Raw genomic sequence first — 15,014 nt, forward strand, 5'->3', positions numbered from 1 at the left:
CTACATGCTACGCTGGAGACTCTACAGACGTTCGGATGGATCATCAACTTTCCAAAGTCGAATCTGTCACCGTCACAGTCGCTAACGTATCTTGGCATGGAGTTTCATACTCGAGCAGCGAGAGTGAAGCTTCCGCTGAACAAGCAGCGGTCCCTACAGACAGGGGTGCAATCCCTCCTTCAAGGCCAGTCGCACCCCTTACGGCGCCTCATGCACTTCCTCGGGAAGATGGTGGCAGCCATGGAAGCAGTTCCCTTTGCGCAGTTTCATCTGCGCCCACTTCAATGGGACATTCTCCGCCAATGGGACGGGAAGTCAACGTCCCTGGACAGGAAAGTCTCTCTTTCCCAGACGGCCAAGGACTCTCTACAATGGTGGCTCCTTCCCACCTCATTGTCTCAGGCAAGATCCTTCCTGCCCCCATCCTGGGCAGTGGTCACGACAGATGCGAGTCTGTCAGGGTGGGGAGCAGTGTTTCTCCACCACAGGGCCCAGGGGACGTGGACTCCGCAGGAGTCCACCCTTCAGATCAATGTTCTGGAAATCAGGGCAGTGTATCTTGCCCTACTGGCCTTCCAACAGTGGCTGGAAGGAAAGCAGATCCGAATCCAGTCGGACAACTCCACAGCGGTGGCATACATCAACCACCAAGGAGGGACGCGCAGTCGGCAAGCATTCCAAGAAGTCCGGCGCATTCTAATGTGGGTGGAGGACACAGCCTCCACCATATCCGCGGTTCACATCCCAGGCGTAGAAAATTGGGAAGCAGACTTCCTCAGTCGCCAGGGCATGGACGCAGGGGAGTGGTCCCTTCACCCGGACGTGTTTCAGGAAATCTGTCGCCGATGGGGAGTGCCGGACGTCGACCTAATGGCGTCCCGGCACAACAACAAGGTCCCGGCATTCATGGCGAGGTCGCGCGATCAAAGAGCTCTGGCGGCAGACGCATTAGTTCAAGATTGGTCGCAGTTCCGGCTCCCATACGTCTTCCCACCTCTGGCACTCTTGCCCAGAGTGTTACGCAAGATCAGATCCGATTGCAGCCGCGTCATACTCGTCGCCCCAGACTGGCCGAGGAGATCGTGGTATCCGGATCTGTGGCATCTCACGGTCGGTCGACCGTGGTCACTGCCAGACCGACCAGACTTACTGTCCCAAGGGCCGTTTTTCCATCAGAATTCTGCGGCCCTGAACCTGACTGTGTGGCCATTGAGTCCTGGATCCTAGCGTCCGCAGGATTATCTCAAGGAGTCGTAGCCACAATGAGACAAGCTAGGAAGTCAACGTCTGCTAAGATCTACCACAGAACGTGGAAGATTTTCTTATCCTGGTGCTCTGCACAGAGAGTATCCCCTTGGCCATTTGCATTGCCCACCTTTCTTTCCTTCCTGCAATCGGGGTTGGAAAAGGGCTTGTCGCTCAGCTCCCTTAAAGGGCAAGTCTCGGCACTATCCGTGTTTTTTTCAGAAGCGTCTAGCACGTCTTCCTAAGGTGCGCACGTTCCTGCAGGGGGTCTGTCATATTGTGCCCCCGTACAGGCGGCCGTTAGATCCATGGGATCTGAACAGGGTACTAGTTGCTCTCCAGAAGCCGCCTTTCGAGCCTCTGAAGGAAGTTTCCTTTTCTCGCCTGTCACAGAAAGTGGCGTTTCTTGTTGCGATCACATCGCTTCGGCGAGTGTCGGAGCTGGCAGCTCTGTCATCCAAGGCTCCCTTCCTGGTGTTCCACCAGGACAAGGTAGTGCTGCGCCCCATTCCGGAGTTTCTCCCTAAGGTCGTATCCTCGTTTCATCTTAATCAGGATATATCCTTGCCTTCCTTTTGTCCTCATCCGGTTCACCGGTATGAAAAGGACTTACGTTTGCTAGATCTGGTGAGAGCACTCAGAATCTACATTTCCCGCACGGCGCCCATGCGCCGTTCCGATGCACTTTTTGTCCTTGTCGCTGGTCCGCGCAAGGGGTTGCAGGCTTCTAAAGCCACCCTGGCTCGATGGATCAAAGAACCAATTCTAGAGGCCTACCGTTCTGCGGGGCTTCCGGTTCCTTCAGGGCTAAAAGCCCACTCAACCAGAGCCGTGGGTGCGTCCTGGGCATTACGACACCAGGCTTCGGCTCAACAAGTGTGCCAGGCAGCTACCTGGTCGAGTCTGCACACTTTCACCAAGCATTATCAGGTGCATACCTATGCTTCGGCGGATGCCAGCTTAGGTAGAAGAGTCCTGCAGGCGGCAGTGACACCCCCGTAGGGGAGGGCTGTTTTGCAGCTCTAACATGAGGTATCTCTTTACCCACCCAGGGACAGCTTTTGGACGTCCCAATCGTCTGGGTCTCCCAATAGAGCGCTGAAGAAGGGAATTTTGTTACCGTAAATTCCTTTTCTTCTAGCTCTTATTGGGAGACCCAGCACCCGCCCTGTTTCCTTCGGGATTTTTTTGTTGTTTGCGGGTACACATGTTGTTCATGTTGAACGGTTTTTCAGTTCTCCGACGTTATTCGGAGTTAATTTGTTTAAACCAGTTATTGGCTTCCTCCTTCTTGCTTTGGCACTAAAACTGGAGAACCCGTGATACCACGGGGGGGTATAGCCAGAAGGGGAGGGGCCTTGCACTTTTTAGTGTAGTGCTTTGTGTGGCCTCCGGAGGGCAGTAGCTATACCCCAATCGTCTGGGTCTCCCAATAAGAGCTAGAAGAAAAGGAATTTACGGTAAGTAACAAAATTCCCTTCTTTACCTGCATTTTTGGTGCATTTTTGCTGCAGAAATTTCTTAAGAAATTCTTGTAACTTTCTGCAAACATTTCCCAGCAAAACCTATGGCAAAAAAAAAATTAGCTGTGCGCGCACTGCGATTTTTTTCTTAAGAAAATTCTTTCAGTAGATTTCCTTAAGAAAAAGAATGAGCATGTCACTTCTTTTCTGCAGCTAACTGCGTTATTTCACTCCATTGACTGTAATGTAATCATGAAATAGCGCAGGAATAACGCAGGTAGCAAGTGATGTGCGTTAGGCCTGTGTTAGGCCTGTGTTAGGCCTGTGTTAGGCCTGTGTTAGGCCTGTGTTAGGCCTGTGTTAGGCCTGTGTTAGGCCTGTGTTAGGCCTGTGTTAGGCCTGTGTTAGGCCTGTGTTAGGCCTGTGTTAGGCCTGTGTTAGGCCTGTGTTAGGCCTGTGTTAGGCCTGTGTTAGGCCTGTGTTAGGCCTGTGTTAGGCCTGTGTTAGGCCTGTGTTAGGCCTGTGTTAGGCCTGTGTTAGGCCTGTGTTAGGCCTGTGTTAGGCCTGTGTTAGGCCTGTGTTAGGCCTGTGTTAGGCCTGTGTTAGGCCTGTGTTAGGCCTGTGTTAGGCCTGTGTTAGGCCTGTGTTAGGCCTGTGTTAGGCCTGTGTTAGGCCTGACATAGTGTACATCCCTGCCCTGCGTTTTGTAGGGAAGTGATGTCACTAGGACAGGAAGAGGGAAAAAAAAAGCGTGTGCTCCGCTGTATTTTTACCTTCCAGCCGGGTAAACACACAGCGGCGGCCCGGTATTCTCAGGCTGGGGAAGGCGAAGGACAGGGTTAATGCCCCCCCCCTCCTCCCCCCCCACCCGCAGCTGCCCCGGGACTGTCGCATCCATTATTCGACAGTCCTGGAGTGTCCCGGCTCTTCCAGATGCCGTGATGCGGTGGACATCCAGGTAATAAGGAGTTAACGGCAACCAATACCTGCCGCTAAATCCAAGATTAGTAATGGCAGTGTCTGACACGCCGTCACTAATCTGAAAGTGAAAGTAAAGAAACACTCACACACACCGAAAAATCCTTTATTTTGAAAAAAAGATAAAAAGCCCCTCTTTCTCCAGTTTATTAACCCCCCCGAAACACACAGCTCCGACGTAATCCACAGCGATGTCCCGCGGCGCCTCCAGCTCTGCTCCAGCCACGTCTGACAGTTCTCCACGCAGCCTCGGTCAGGGAGCGAGTGCTGAATGCGGCTCCTGAGCGAGGTGCAGAGGTGACTCCAGGACATTTCTCACGGCCGGTAATGTGAACACACTACCGGCCGCGAGAAGTGCAGTATGTGTTGGGGGGGGGGGGGGAACATCATAAATAAAGCTGGAATATCTATCTATCTATCCTTCTATCTATCTATCCTTTTATCTATCTATCTATATCTATCTATCCCTCTATTATCTATCTATCTATCTATTCCCCTAAATATCTATCTATTATCTATGTATTATCTATCTATCCCTCTATCATCTATCTATCTCTGTATTTATTTTTTTATTTCTTCAGCGCTCTATTGGGAGACCCAGACGATTGGGGTATAGCTACTGCCCTCCGGAGGCCACACAAAGCACTACACTAAAAAGTGCAAGGCCCCTCCCCCTCTGGCTATACCCCCCCGTGGTATCACGGGTTCTCCAGTTTTAGCTTTGTGTGCGAAGGAGGTCAGACATCCACGCATAGCTCCACAGATTTTAGTCAGCAGTAGCTGCTGACTATTTCGGATGGAAGAAAAGAGGACACATATAGTGTCCCCAGCATGCTCCCTTCTCACCCCTGGATGGTGTTGTAAGGTTGAGGTACCTATTGCTGGTACAGGGGCTGGAGCCCCACATGCTGTTTTCCTTCCACATCCCCCTGAGGGGCTCTGAGGAAGTGGGATCCTGCCGGCCTCAAAGCTCTGACGCCGGGCTCCATCCACAGACCCATTTGAACCTGCTGGATGTGGAGCTGGAGTACCGTTCAGGGACATGGCCCTGCACCATTACAGGTACTCTGTGTCCCCGTACACACAGGCACAGCACACTCCAGACTTGCTGGGTGTGCTAGTGCGCCGGGGACAGTAAAGGGTTACAGTCACTGCAGCTTTGCTGAGTGACTTTGTGTTTTGGGAACTACCGCGCCGGACGCTCCGGGAGCGGCGGCGCGGCTGGGACTTGTAGTTCGCCGGGGACTGGGCGCCGACCGCGCTTTTACGGCGGCGGCGCTTATAACTCCAGTCCCCGGCTTCTGCGGCCTAGTGCCGCTTCGTTCCCGCCCCCTCCCTGTCACTCAGGGAAGGGGACAGGCGCTGAGCAATCAGCAGCGCCGAGGGCTGGAGCCTTTTTACATGCTCCAGCCCTCTCACTGCACTCTGTCGGACGCCGGATTCCCGCTCTGCCTTGGGGGCACGCCCACGGCCCGCCCCTACTCACACGAGCTGGGGAAGAAGCCGGCAGCCATTGCTGCAGAGCTCGGGGCACCAAGGCAGGACAGTGGCGATCATACACCCGCTTATAGGCGGGCGGTAAGAGGCACACATAGTGCTGACCACGATATAACTGCATGTATACATGTGTTGTTTTTAACTACATAGGTCGCTATATGCCCGCTTGGGGAGCGACACATCAGCAGCAGAAAAGCAGGTGTGCTAGAGCACAGGCTTTCTAGGCTGCTTGTTTTGCACGACTGAGGTGTTCATTTGTGTTTATGCTGATATGCTATACATTGCACTGTACAGTCGCTAGTCTTAGCTATATTCTTCTGGAATGGCTAGACTACAGCAGCAGAAAACCAAGGGTGCTGGGGCACAGGTTTTTTTTTTTTTTCTATGCTGCTTGTATTGCATGGGCTGCAGTGTGCATTTGTACTTGTGCTTGTATGCTATACATTGCACTGTATGGTCACTCTTCTGGGCTATATTCCCCTAGATGACCAGTCTACAGCAGCAGAAGAGCAGAGGTGCCAGGGCACAGGCTTCTATGCTGCTTGTATTGCATGGGCTGCAGTGTTCATTTGTACTTGTGCTTGTATTTTGTACTTTATGCCTGTATGCTATACATTGCAATGTACGGTCACCAATCTTGGCTATATACTTCTAGATAGCTAGTCGGCAGCGGCAAAAAAGCAACACAGTTTTCAGTGCTGTTTTTACTACATGGGATGCTGTTCATGACACCGTCCCATTGTGTGCATGCTCCCCTGTAGCACGTCGTCTGCCGGGGTCTCTAGCACTTCGTCTGCCGGGGCTCTACTAGTTGTGGCCAAAGAAACCTCCTGTCAACCCTGTCCATGGACAGGGACGGAGTAGTCATAATATAGAGACTTGCACCCATGGGCAATCTACTTGAACAAAAGGCAGCTCTTCAGGGCTTTGATACTGACATCGCTCTCAATCCGGATACACCGGGTGGTAACGCCATACGGAATGATCCTATAACGTCCACCAATGGAAGGTTGGATCTTTCTCCCTCAGCTCCCCCAGTGGAGATAGGAGACGAACAGGAGAAGTTCCTTTTCAGTGTCTCACGCAGATATTGAGTTTTTTTCTGGCCACGCTGACTTCAGAGAAGCAGTCCAGGAACACCACGCTTACCAGATAAGCGTCTTCTCCAAACGTTTTTAGGATACACGTTATCCCTTTTTTCCCCTGACGTGGTCAGCGCTGGACCCAGGGTCCAAAGGTGGATTCTCCAATCTCCAGGCTTGCATATAGAGCCATAGTTGCACTGGAGATGGGGCTTCACTTCAAGATGCCATTCACAGACAGATGGACTCTGGTTGAAATCTGTCTAGGAGGCTATCGGCGTGTCGGTTGCTCCGGCATCCACAGCCGTATTGGCAACCTAACCTTTTCTGCTGTTCTTGCGCAGCTGACCTTGAGCAGGGACATCTGTACCGCAATGTCTGCACTGCGACTTACCCTGTTAATGCTGTCCTAAAAGTACAGTCGAGGTTTCGGTCCTTCCCAAGCTCCGGCAGGTCCCAATTGTCCTCGTGCAAAAGGGCTACAAAACCTCAGACGGGCTCAGATTCCGGCCGGGCTCAATCTCGCCCAAGGAAGGCGGTCGGAGGAACCGCTACCAAGGCGGTCTCCTCAGGACTCTCAGCTCTCTCTCTCTCTCTCCGCATCCGCGGTTGATGGCAGACTCCCCCGCCTTTGGCGACATTTAGCTGCCACAGGTCACAGACCGGTGGGTGACGGACATTGTGCTCACGTGCACAGGACAGTGTTCTGTTCTCGTCCTCCGACTCCATTCTTCTGAACGGCCCCACCTCTCCACCGAGCAGATGCCCTGCTGCAGGCAGTGGACGCTCTAAGAGCAGAAGGAGTGGTGATCCCTGTCCCCCCTCAGGAACGAGGGCGAGGGTTTGTACTCCAATCTCTTTGTGGCTCCAAAAATGGACGGTTCCTTCTGTCCTGTTCTGGTTCTGAAACTGCTCAACGAGCATGCGAACGCCAGGCGGTTCCGGATGGGATCCCTCCGATCCGTCATTGCCTCAATGTCTCGAGGAGACTTCCTTGCCTCAACAGACATCAAAGATGCCTATCTCCACGTGCCAATTGCTACGGAGCACCAACGTTTTCTACGTTTTGTGATAGGAGACGAACATCTTCTGTTCGTAGCTCTGCCATTCAGTCTGGGACAGCCCCACGGGTGGGCACCAAGGTCATGGCAGCAGTGGTAGCAGTCTTGCACTCTCACGGACACCCGGTGATTCCGTACTTGGACGATCTACTCGTCAAAGCAACCTCCCTCGAGGCATGCCAACGCAGCCTGAATGTTACGCTGGAGACTCTCCAGACTTTCGGGTGGATCATCAATTTGGCAAGGTCAAATCTGTCTCCGACTCAATCACTAACGTATCTCGGCATGGAGTTTCATACTCTATCAGCCATAGTGAAGCTTCCGCTGAACCAGCAGCGTTCACTGCGGACAGAGGTGCAGTCTCTCCTTCAAGGCCAGTCGCACCCCTTAAGGCGCCGCATGCACTTCCTAAGGAAGATGGTGGCAGCCATCGAGGCAGTTCTCTTTGCGCAGTTTCATCTGCGCCAACGGCAATGGGACATTCTCCGCCAATGGGATGGGCAGTCAACCTCCCTGGACGGGAAGTCTCCCTTTCCCTGACGGCCGAGGACTCTCTGCAATAGTGGCTTATTCCCACCTCATTGCCATAGCCCCCATCCTGGGCAGTGGTCACGACAGATACGAGTCTGTCAGGGTGGGGAGCAGTTTGTCTCCGCCACATGGCTCAGGGGACGTGGACTCAGCAGGAGTCCACCCTTCAGTTCGATGTGCTGGAAATCGGGGCAGGGTATCTTACCCTATTAGCTTTCCAAAAGTGGCTAGAAGGGAGCAGATCCGAATCCAGTCGGACATCTCCACAGCGGTGGCATACATCAACCACCAAGGAGGGACACGCAGTCAGCAGCCTTCCAGGAAGTCCGGCGAATCCTCATGTGGGTGGAGGACACAGCATCCACCATATCCGCAGTTCACATACCGGGCGTAGAAAACTGGGAAGCAGGCTTCCTCAGTCGCCAGGGCATGGACGCGGGGGAATGGTCCCTTCACCCGGACGTGTTTCAGGAAATCTGTTGCCGCTGGGGGGGGGGCCGGACGTCGACCTAATGGCGTCTCGGCACACCAACAAGGTCCCGGCATTTATGGCACGATCGCGCGGTCACGGAGCTCTGGCGGCAGACGCCTTAGTGCAAGATTGGTCGTAGTTCCGGCTCACATATGTGTTTCCACCTCTGGCACTCTTGCCCAGAGTACTGCGCAAAAATCAGATCCGATTGCAGCCGCGTCATACTCGTCGCACCAGACTGGCCGAGGAGATCGTGGTACCCGGATCTGTGGCATCTCACGGTCGGCCGACCGGGGTCACTACCAGACCGACCAGACTTACTGTATCAAGGGCCGTTTTCTCCATCGGAATTCTGCGGCCCTGAACCTGACTGTGTGGCTTGTGTGTCCTGGATCCTAGCGTCTCCAGGATTATCCCAAGGGGTCGTTGCCACCATGAGACAGGCTAGGAAGCCCACGTCTGCTAAGATCTACCACAGAACGTGGAAGGTTTTCTTAATCTGGTGCTCTACTCAGGGAGTGTCTCCCTGGCCATTTGCATTGCCTATCTTTCTTTCCTTCCTACAATAGGAGTTAGAAAAGGGCTTGTCGCTAGACTCCCTCAAAGGGCAAGTCTCAGCACTATCCGTGTTTTTTCAGAAGCGTCTAGCACGTCTTTCTAAGGTGCGCACGTTCCCGCAGGGGGTTTGTCATATCGTACCCCCGTACAAGCGGCCGTTGGATCCATGGGATCTGAACAGGGTTCTAGTTGCTCTCCAGAAGCCGCCTTTCGAGCCTCTGAAGGAAGTTTCCTTTTCTCGCCTGTCACAGAAGGTGGCGTTTCTCGTTGCGATCACATCGCTTCGGCGAGTGTCTGAGCTGGCAGCTCTGTCATCCAAGGCTCCCTTCCTGGTGTTTCACCAGGACAAGGTAGTGCTGCGCATCATTCCGGAGTTTCTCCCTAAGGTAGTATCCTCGTTTCATCTTAATCAGGATATCTCCTTACCGTCCTTTTGCACTCATCCGGTTCACCGGTATGAGAATGATTTACGTTTGCTAGATCTGGTGAGAGCACTCAGAATCTACATTTCACGCACGGCGCCCGTACGCCGTTCCGATGCTCTTGTCGCTGGTACGCGCAAGAGGTTGCAGGCTTCTAAAGCCACCCTGGCTCGATGGATCAAAGAACCAATTCTGGAAGCCTACCGTTTTGCAGGGCTTCCGGTTCTTTCAGGGCTGAAAGCCCATTCAACCAGAGCCGTGAGTGCGTCCTGGGCGCTACGACACCAGGCTTCGGCTCAACAGGTGTGCCAGGCAGCTACCTGGTCGAGTCTGCACACTTTCACCAAACATTATCAGGTGCATACCTATGCTTCGGCGGATGCCAGCTTAGGTAGAAGAGTCCTGCAGGCGGCAGTGACATCCCCGTAGGGGAGGGCTGTTTTGCAGCTCTAACATGAGGTATCTCTTTACCCACCCAGGGACAGCTTTTGGACGTCCCAATCGTCTGGGTCTCCCAATAGAGCGCTGAAGAAGAAGGGAATTTTGTTACTTACCGTAAATTCCTTTTCTTCTAGCTCTTATTGGGAGACCCAGCACCCGCCCTGTTGTCCTTCGGGATTTCTTGGTTGTTTGCGGGTACACATGTTGTTCATGTTGAACGGTTTTTCAGTTCTCCGACGTTATTCGGAGTTAATTTGTTTAAACCAGTTATTGGCTTCCTCCTTCTTGCTTTGGCACTAAAACTGGAGAACCCGTGATACCACGGGGGGGTATAGCCAGAGGGGGAGGGGCCTTGCACTTTTTAGTGTAGTGCTTTGTGTGGCCTCCGGAGGGCAGTAGCTATACCCCAATCGTCTGGGTCTCCCAATAAGAGCTAGAAGAAAAGGAATTTACGGTAAGTAACAAAATTCCCTTCTTTTCATTGTCAACGTGCTTTATTGCTGTAAAGGCATTAAAAAACGCACGGACCAACCTGAAAAAAAACGCACCAAAAACGCACCTGCGTTATTGGTGTTTTTTAACGCAGGTGCGCTAATCATTCACTCTCGAAATTTCTTAAGAAAAATAATTTTTCTAGTGTGAACATAGCCTAAAGGGGCTATCTAGTACCTCTCACGTTTGCATCCGAGGGGCTGCTGATATAGTAACCATTGATTGCCAGATAATGTGCATGCCTGGCATTTGTAGTGCACTTCAGTTTAATTAGAATATGACTTGGACTATTTCAGTCAGGTATGCACGATGGATAATAATCGTAACTATAAACTGTAAAGCTTGGTTAATAAAGACCAGCATGTTGTTAGGTTATGTTTAGAGCACCATTGAGTCTATGGTGCTGTACATGTAAGGGATGATATAGAAAAAACAGATATATATATTACACTAAACAAATTAACAATGACAGACTGGTACATAAAGGAGAGGGCCCTGTGGGCTTACAGTCTACAGGATATTGGGGAAGGAGACAGTAAGTAAGAGGGTTGCAGCAGCTCTGGTGGTGGCAGCGGGGTCAGGCTGTAAGCTTTCTTGAAGAGAGGGGTTTTTAAGTTCTGTCTGAAAGTTCCAAATGTGGTGGATTAATATTATTATTGTTTTGGCACAGAATTCCAGAGGATGGGGGATACTCGGGAGAATTTGTGGAGTGGACAAGTGTGGAGGAGAGAGTGGGAGGTCTTAGGTTGAGTGGAGAGTATGTGTGGGACAATATCGGGAGATTGGTTCAGAGATATATGGAAGTGACAGATTATGGTCGACTTGTAGGGCAATGTCCGTAGTTTCAACTGGATACGTCTGGGAAGTGGGAGCCCTTGAAGTAATTTGCAGAGGGGAGAAGTAGAGCAGTAAAGAGGAGAGAGGTGAATTAGTTGGGCAGCCGAGTTGAGGACGGATTGGAAAGGTAAGAGTGATAGTTGGTAGGCTACAGAGGAGGATGTTACCGGAGTTGAGGCTGGAGATGACTGCATGTACTAATTTTAGTAGCTACAAGGATGAAGACAGAACGGATTCTGGAAATATTTTTGACCTGGAGGTGGTAAGATGTGCGATTGAAGGACAAGACAGGTTTGAGGGTTATTCCAAGGAATTTCTGGTACAGGAGTTACCACTTTCTTTGTATTTTTTTTGGCTTGGATTCCCCTGTACAATATGCTGCATATCTACATTGTCACTAGTTTGAGTAAAGATATATATATATTTTTTTTCCTCCTTTTTATTTTCAGGAAAAACAAAATTGTTGGAAGACAAAATGGTTCAGAAGTTACAAGAGGATGTGGACATGGAAGAGGATTCTTAGGAATAGACACAGCTATCATCTTTACGTTGTTGCAGTATATGCTTCAGTACAGGAACATTTTTTTACAGCACTTTGGACTGTTGCACAAGTTTCATATACGAAACAAGAGATGGAGCAAGACTGTTTCAGTACAATTAGCCTGAAAAATAAATTTTTAGTTCCTCATGTTGCATTTTGTTTATTTCTCCACAGTAAGTTTGTGATCTGCCAACTTTGGTTTTTACTGATAGAACTATTGAGTATATTACCAGATTTTGTTACATTTAAAAGAAACATTAACTTGAAGCCTGTGGCTTTTATCTTTCTTAACTTTATCTTAATTTGCTCACACAACTTGTAGGATTATGTTGTATGGCACAGAAAGCCATTTTACATGACAAAAACGAGTGAACCCGCGCCTATCCTATTGCAGAAACGCATTTAAATGGGTATTCCCATTTCCAAGATCCTATTCCAAAATGTGTAATTGGTGGAGGAAGGCTGAACTAGATGAACCTAGGTCTTTTTCCAACCTATGTATCGATGTAAATATGAAGTAGGAATAATATTACCAAATACCTCCATTTAAAAATGTAATACAGTTCTCTTGATTAACCATGTCTCTTACCTCATGTGCAGGGCATTGCAGCTTAGATATCCATGGTTAGAATACATATCACTTCATGCATGTCTTCACCTATCTGCACTTTAAAATACAGAGGGAAGGCAAAAATCTTTCATTTCAGCTTCCCACTTGAATGTGTCAGACATCATTGCTGATCAGCCTGCATCTTATGAGAAGACGAGAGATTTCTAGTATTCCTTGTGTTGACAGCTCTTGTCGATTCCTATGCATTCGGCATATATCTGACATATAACGGAGACCTATAATGGGTTCTGTAAAATTCAGCCTATTTTTGAATCTGTTAGTTATAAACCTTTATTACAGTATAAGCTGGTATGTAGCAGATTCTACTAAGCTGTTCCACACAAGTTTTTGGTGGTATCTTTACATGGATCACCGAGCTATAGGCCAAAAAATCTGAAAATGGAGCTCTATGGTCACATCATTTAGACATTAAATGTATCCAATCAGTATGGGCCCATAAGTCAGAAGTCCTTATTATAGAATTGTACAATATCCTCTGCAATATGACCCATGTACTTCTTGGCTGACTGATTTTTTTTCTCGTACTAGATACATTTTTAATCTATTTTTTTGTGAACATATTAATCTATTTTAAATCATAAGTGATGTCTCTCTGCCTATATAATACACATCTACTTCGGTGAAGTAATACTACCACATTTCATCTCTACAGCTTAGATGCGTATATGAAATATTATGTATCCTTGGTGGAAAAAATAATTTAGGCCAGAGTCTTCCGATAGAAATTACAAACACTATATCGTCTTCTGCCATTGTGACTCCTTTACCCACAACTTTGTTTAAAGGGAACCGGTCACCACATTTTTGGCCTATAAGCTGCGGCCACCACCACCGGGCTCTTATATACAGCATTTTAACATGCTGTATATAAGAGCCCAGGCCGGGGGTATAACACAAAAAACACTTTATAATACTTGCCTAACGGTCGCGCGGTGGGCCTTATGGGCATGTCCGGTGCCGCCTCTTTTGGCCATCTTTGTGCTCCTCTAGCCGCGGTGCATGACGGGTCCGACGTCATACACACTCGCCGGAATTCAGGTCCTGAGCAGGGCAGATCAAAGCATTGTAGTGCGCCTGTGCAGGACCGGCGAGTGTGTATGACGTAGCTGCGTCATGCACCCAGGCTTCAGAAAGAGGACAAAGATGGAAAGAGGCGGTGCCGGCATCGGAGAACGGAGACGCCCATAAGGCCCACCGCAGCGACCGTTAGATAGGTATTACAAAAGTGTTTTTTATGTTATACTCCCGGTCTGGGCTCTTATATAGTGCTGGCCAAAAGTATTGGCACCCCTGCAATTCTGTCAAATACTCAGTTTCTTCTTGAAAATGATTGCAATCACAAATTCTTTGGTATTATCTTCATTTAATTTGCCTTCAATGAAAGAAAAAAAAAAATTGTCAAAGCCAAATTGGATATAATTCCACACCAAACATAAAAAAGGGGGTGGACAAAAGTATTGGTACTGTTTGAAAAATCATGTGATGCTTCTCTAATTTTTGTAATTAACAGCACCTGTAACTTACCTGTGGCACCTAACAGGTGTTGGCAATAACTAAATCACACTTGCAGCCAGTTGACATGGATTAAAGTTGACTCAACCTCTGTCCTGTGTCCTTGTGTGTACCACATTGAGCATGGAGAAAAGAAAAGACCAAAGAACTGTCTGAGGACTTGAGAATCCAAATTGTGAGAAAGCGTGAGCAATCTCAAGGCTACAAGTCCATCTCCAAAGACCTGAAAGTTCCTGTGTCTACGGTGCGCAGTGTCATCAAGAAGTTTAAAGCCCATGGCACTGTGGCTAACCTCCCTAGATGTGGAAGGAAAAGAAAAATTGACGAGAGATTTCAACGCAAGATTGTGCGGATGGTGGATAAAGAACCTCGACTAACATCCAAACAAGTTCAAGCTGCCCTGCAGTCCGAGGGTACAACAGTGTCAACCTGTACTATCCGTCGGCGTCTGAATGAAAAAGGACCGTATGGTAGGATACCAGGAAGACCCCACTTCTTAACCCGAGACATAAAAAAGCCAGGCTGGAGTTTTCCAAAACTTACCTGAGAAAGCCTAAAACATTTTGGAAGAATGTTCTCTGGTCAGATGAGACAAAAGTAGAGCTTTTTGGGAAAAGCCATCAACATAGAGTTTACAGGAAAAAAAAAGAGGCATTCAAAGAAAAGAACACTGTCCCTACAGTCAAACATGGCGGAGGTTCCCTGATGTTTTGGGGTTGCTTTGCTGCCTCTGGCACTGGACTGCCTGACCGTGTGCGTGGCTTATGAAGTCTGAAGACTACCAACAAATTTTGCAGCATAATGTAGGGCCCAGTGTGAGAAAGCTGGGTCTCCCTCAGAGGTCATGGGTCTTCCAGCAGGACAATGACCCAAAACACACTTCAAAAAGCACTAGAAAATGGTTTGATAGAAAGCACTGGAGACTACTAAAGTGGCCAGCAATGAGTCCAGACCTGAATCCCATAGAACACCTGTGGAGAGATCTCACAATGGCAGTTTGGAGAAGGCATCCTTCAAATCTCAGGGACCTGGAGCAGTTTGCCAAAGAAGAATGGTCTAAAATTCCAGGAGAGCATTGTAAGAAACTCATTGATGGTTACCGGAAGCGGTTGTTCAGTTATTTTGGCTAAAGGTTGTGCAACCAAATATTAGGCTAAGGATGCCAATACTTTTGTCTGGCCCATTTTTGGAGTTTTGTGTGAAATGATCAATGATTTGATTTGTTTCATTCTCTTTTGTGTTTTTTCATTG

At 49.2% G+C, this 15,014-nt stretch overlaps 1 protein-coding gene across 1 annotated transcript in view; it reads left to right on the forward strand.

Moving 5' to 3' along the window:
- RSL24D1 (ribosomal L24 domain containing 1) overlaps positions 1 to 11,767 on the forward strand; it is a 59,169-nt gene extending 47,402 nt beyond the window's left edge. Inside the window, exon 6 of the mRNA XM_075345768.1 lies at positions 11,529 to 11,767. Within this exon, the coding sequence (XP_075201883.1) occupies positions 11,529 to 11,602 (74 nt within the window). The 3' untranslated portion in view covers positions 11,603 to 11,767. The remainder of the gene's footprint in view (positions 1 to 11,528) is intronic.
- The last annotated feature ends 3,247 nt before the right edge of the window (positions 11,768 to 15,014 follow it).

The sequence above is a fragment of the Anomaloglossus baeobatrachus genome, chromosome 4 (genome assembly GCF_048569485.1).
Source record: "Anomaloglossus baeobatrachus isolate aAnoBae1 chromosome 4, aAnoBae1.hap1, whole genome shotgun sequence".
Lineage (NCBI taxonomy): Eukaryota > Metazoa > Chordata > Amphibia > Anura > Aromobatidae > Anomaloglossus > Anomaloglossus baeobatrachus.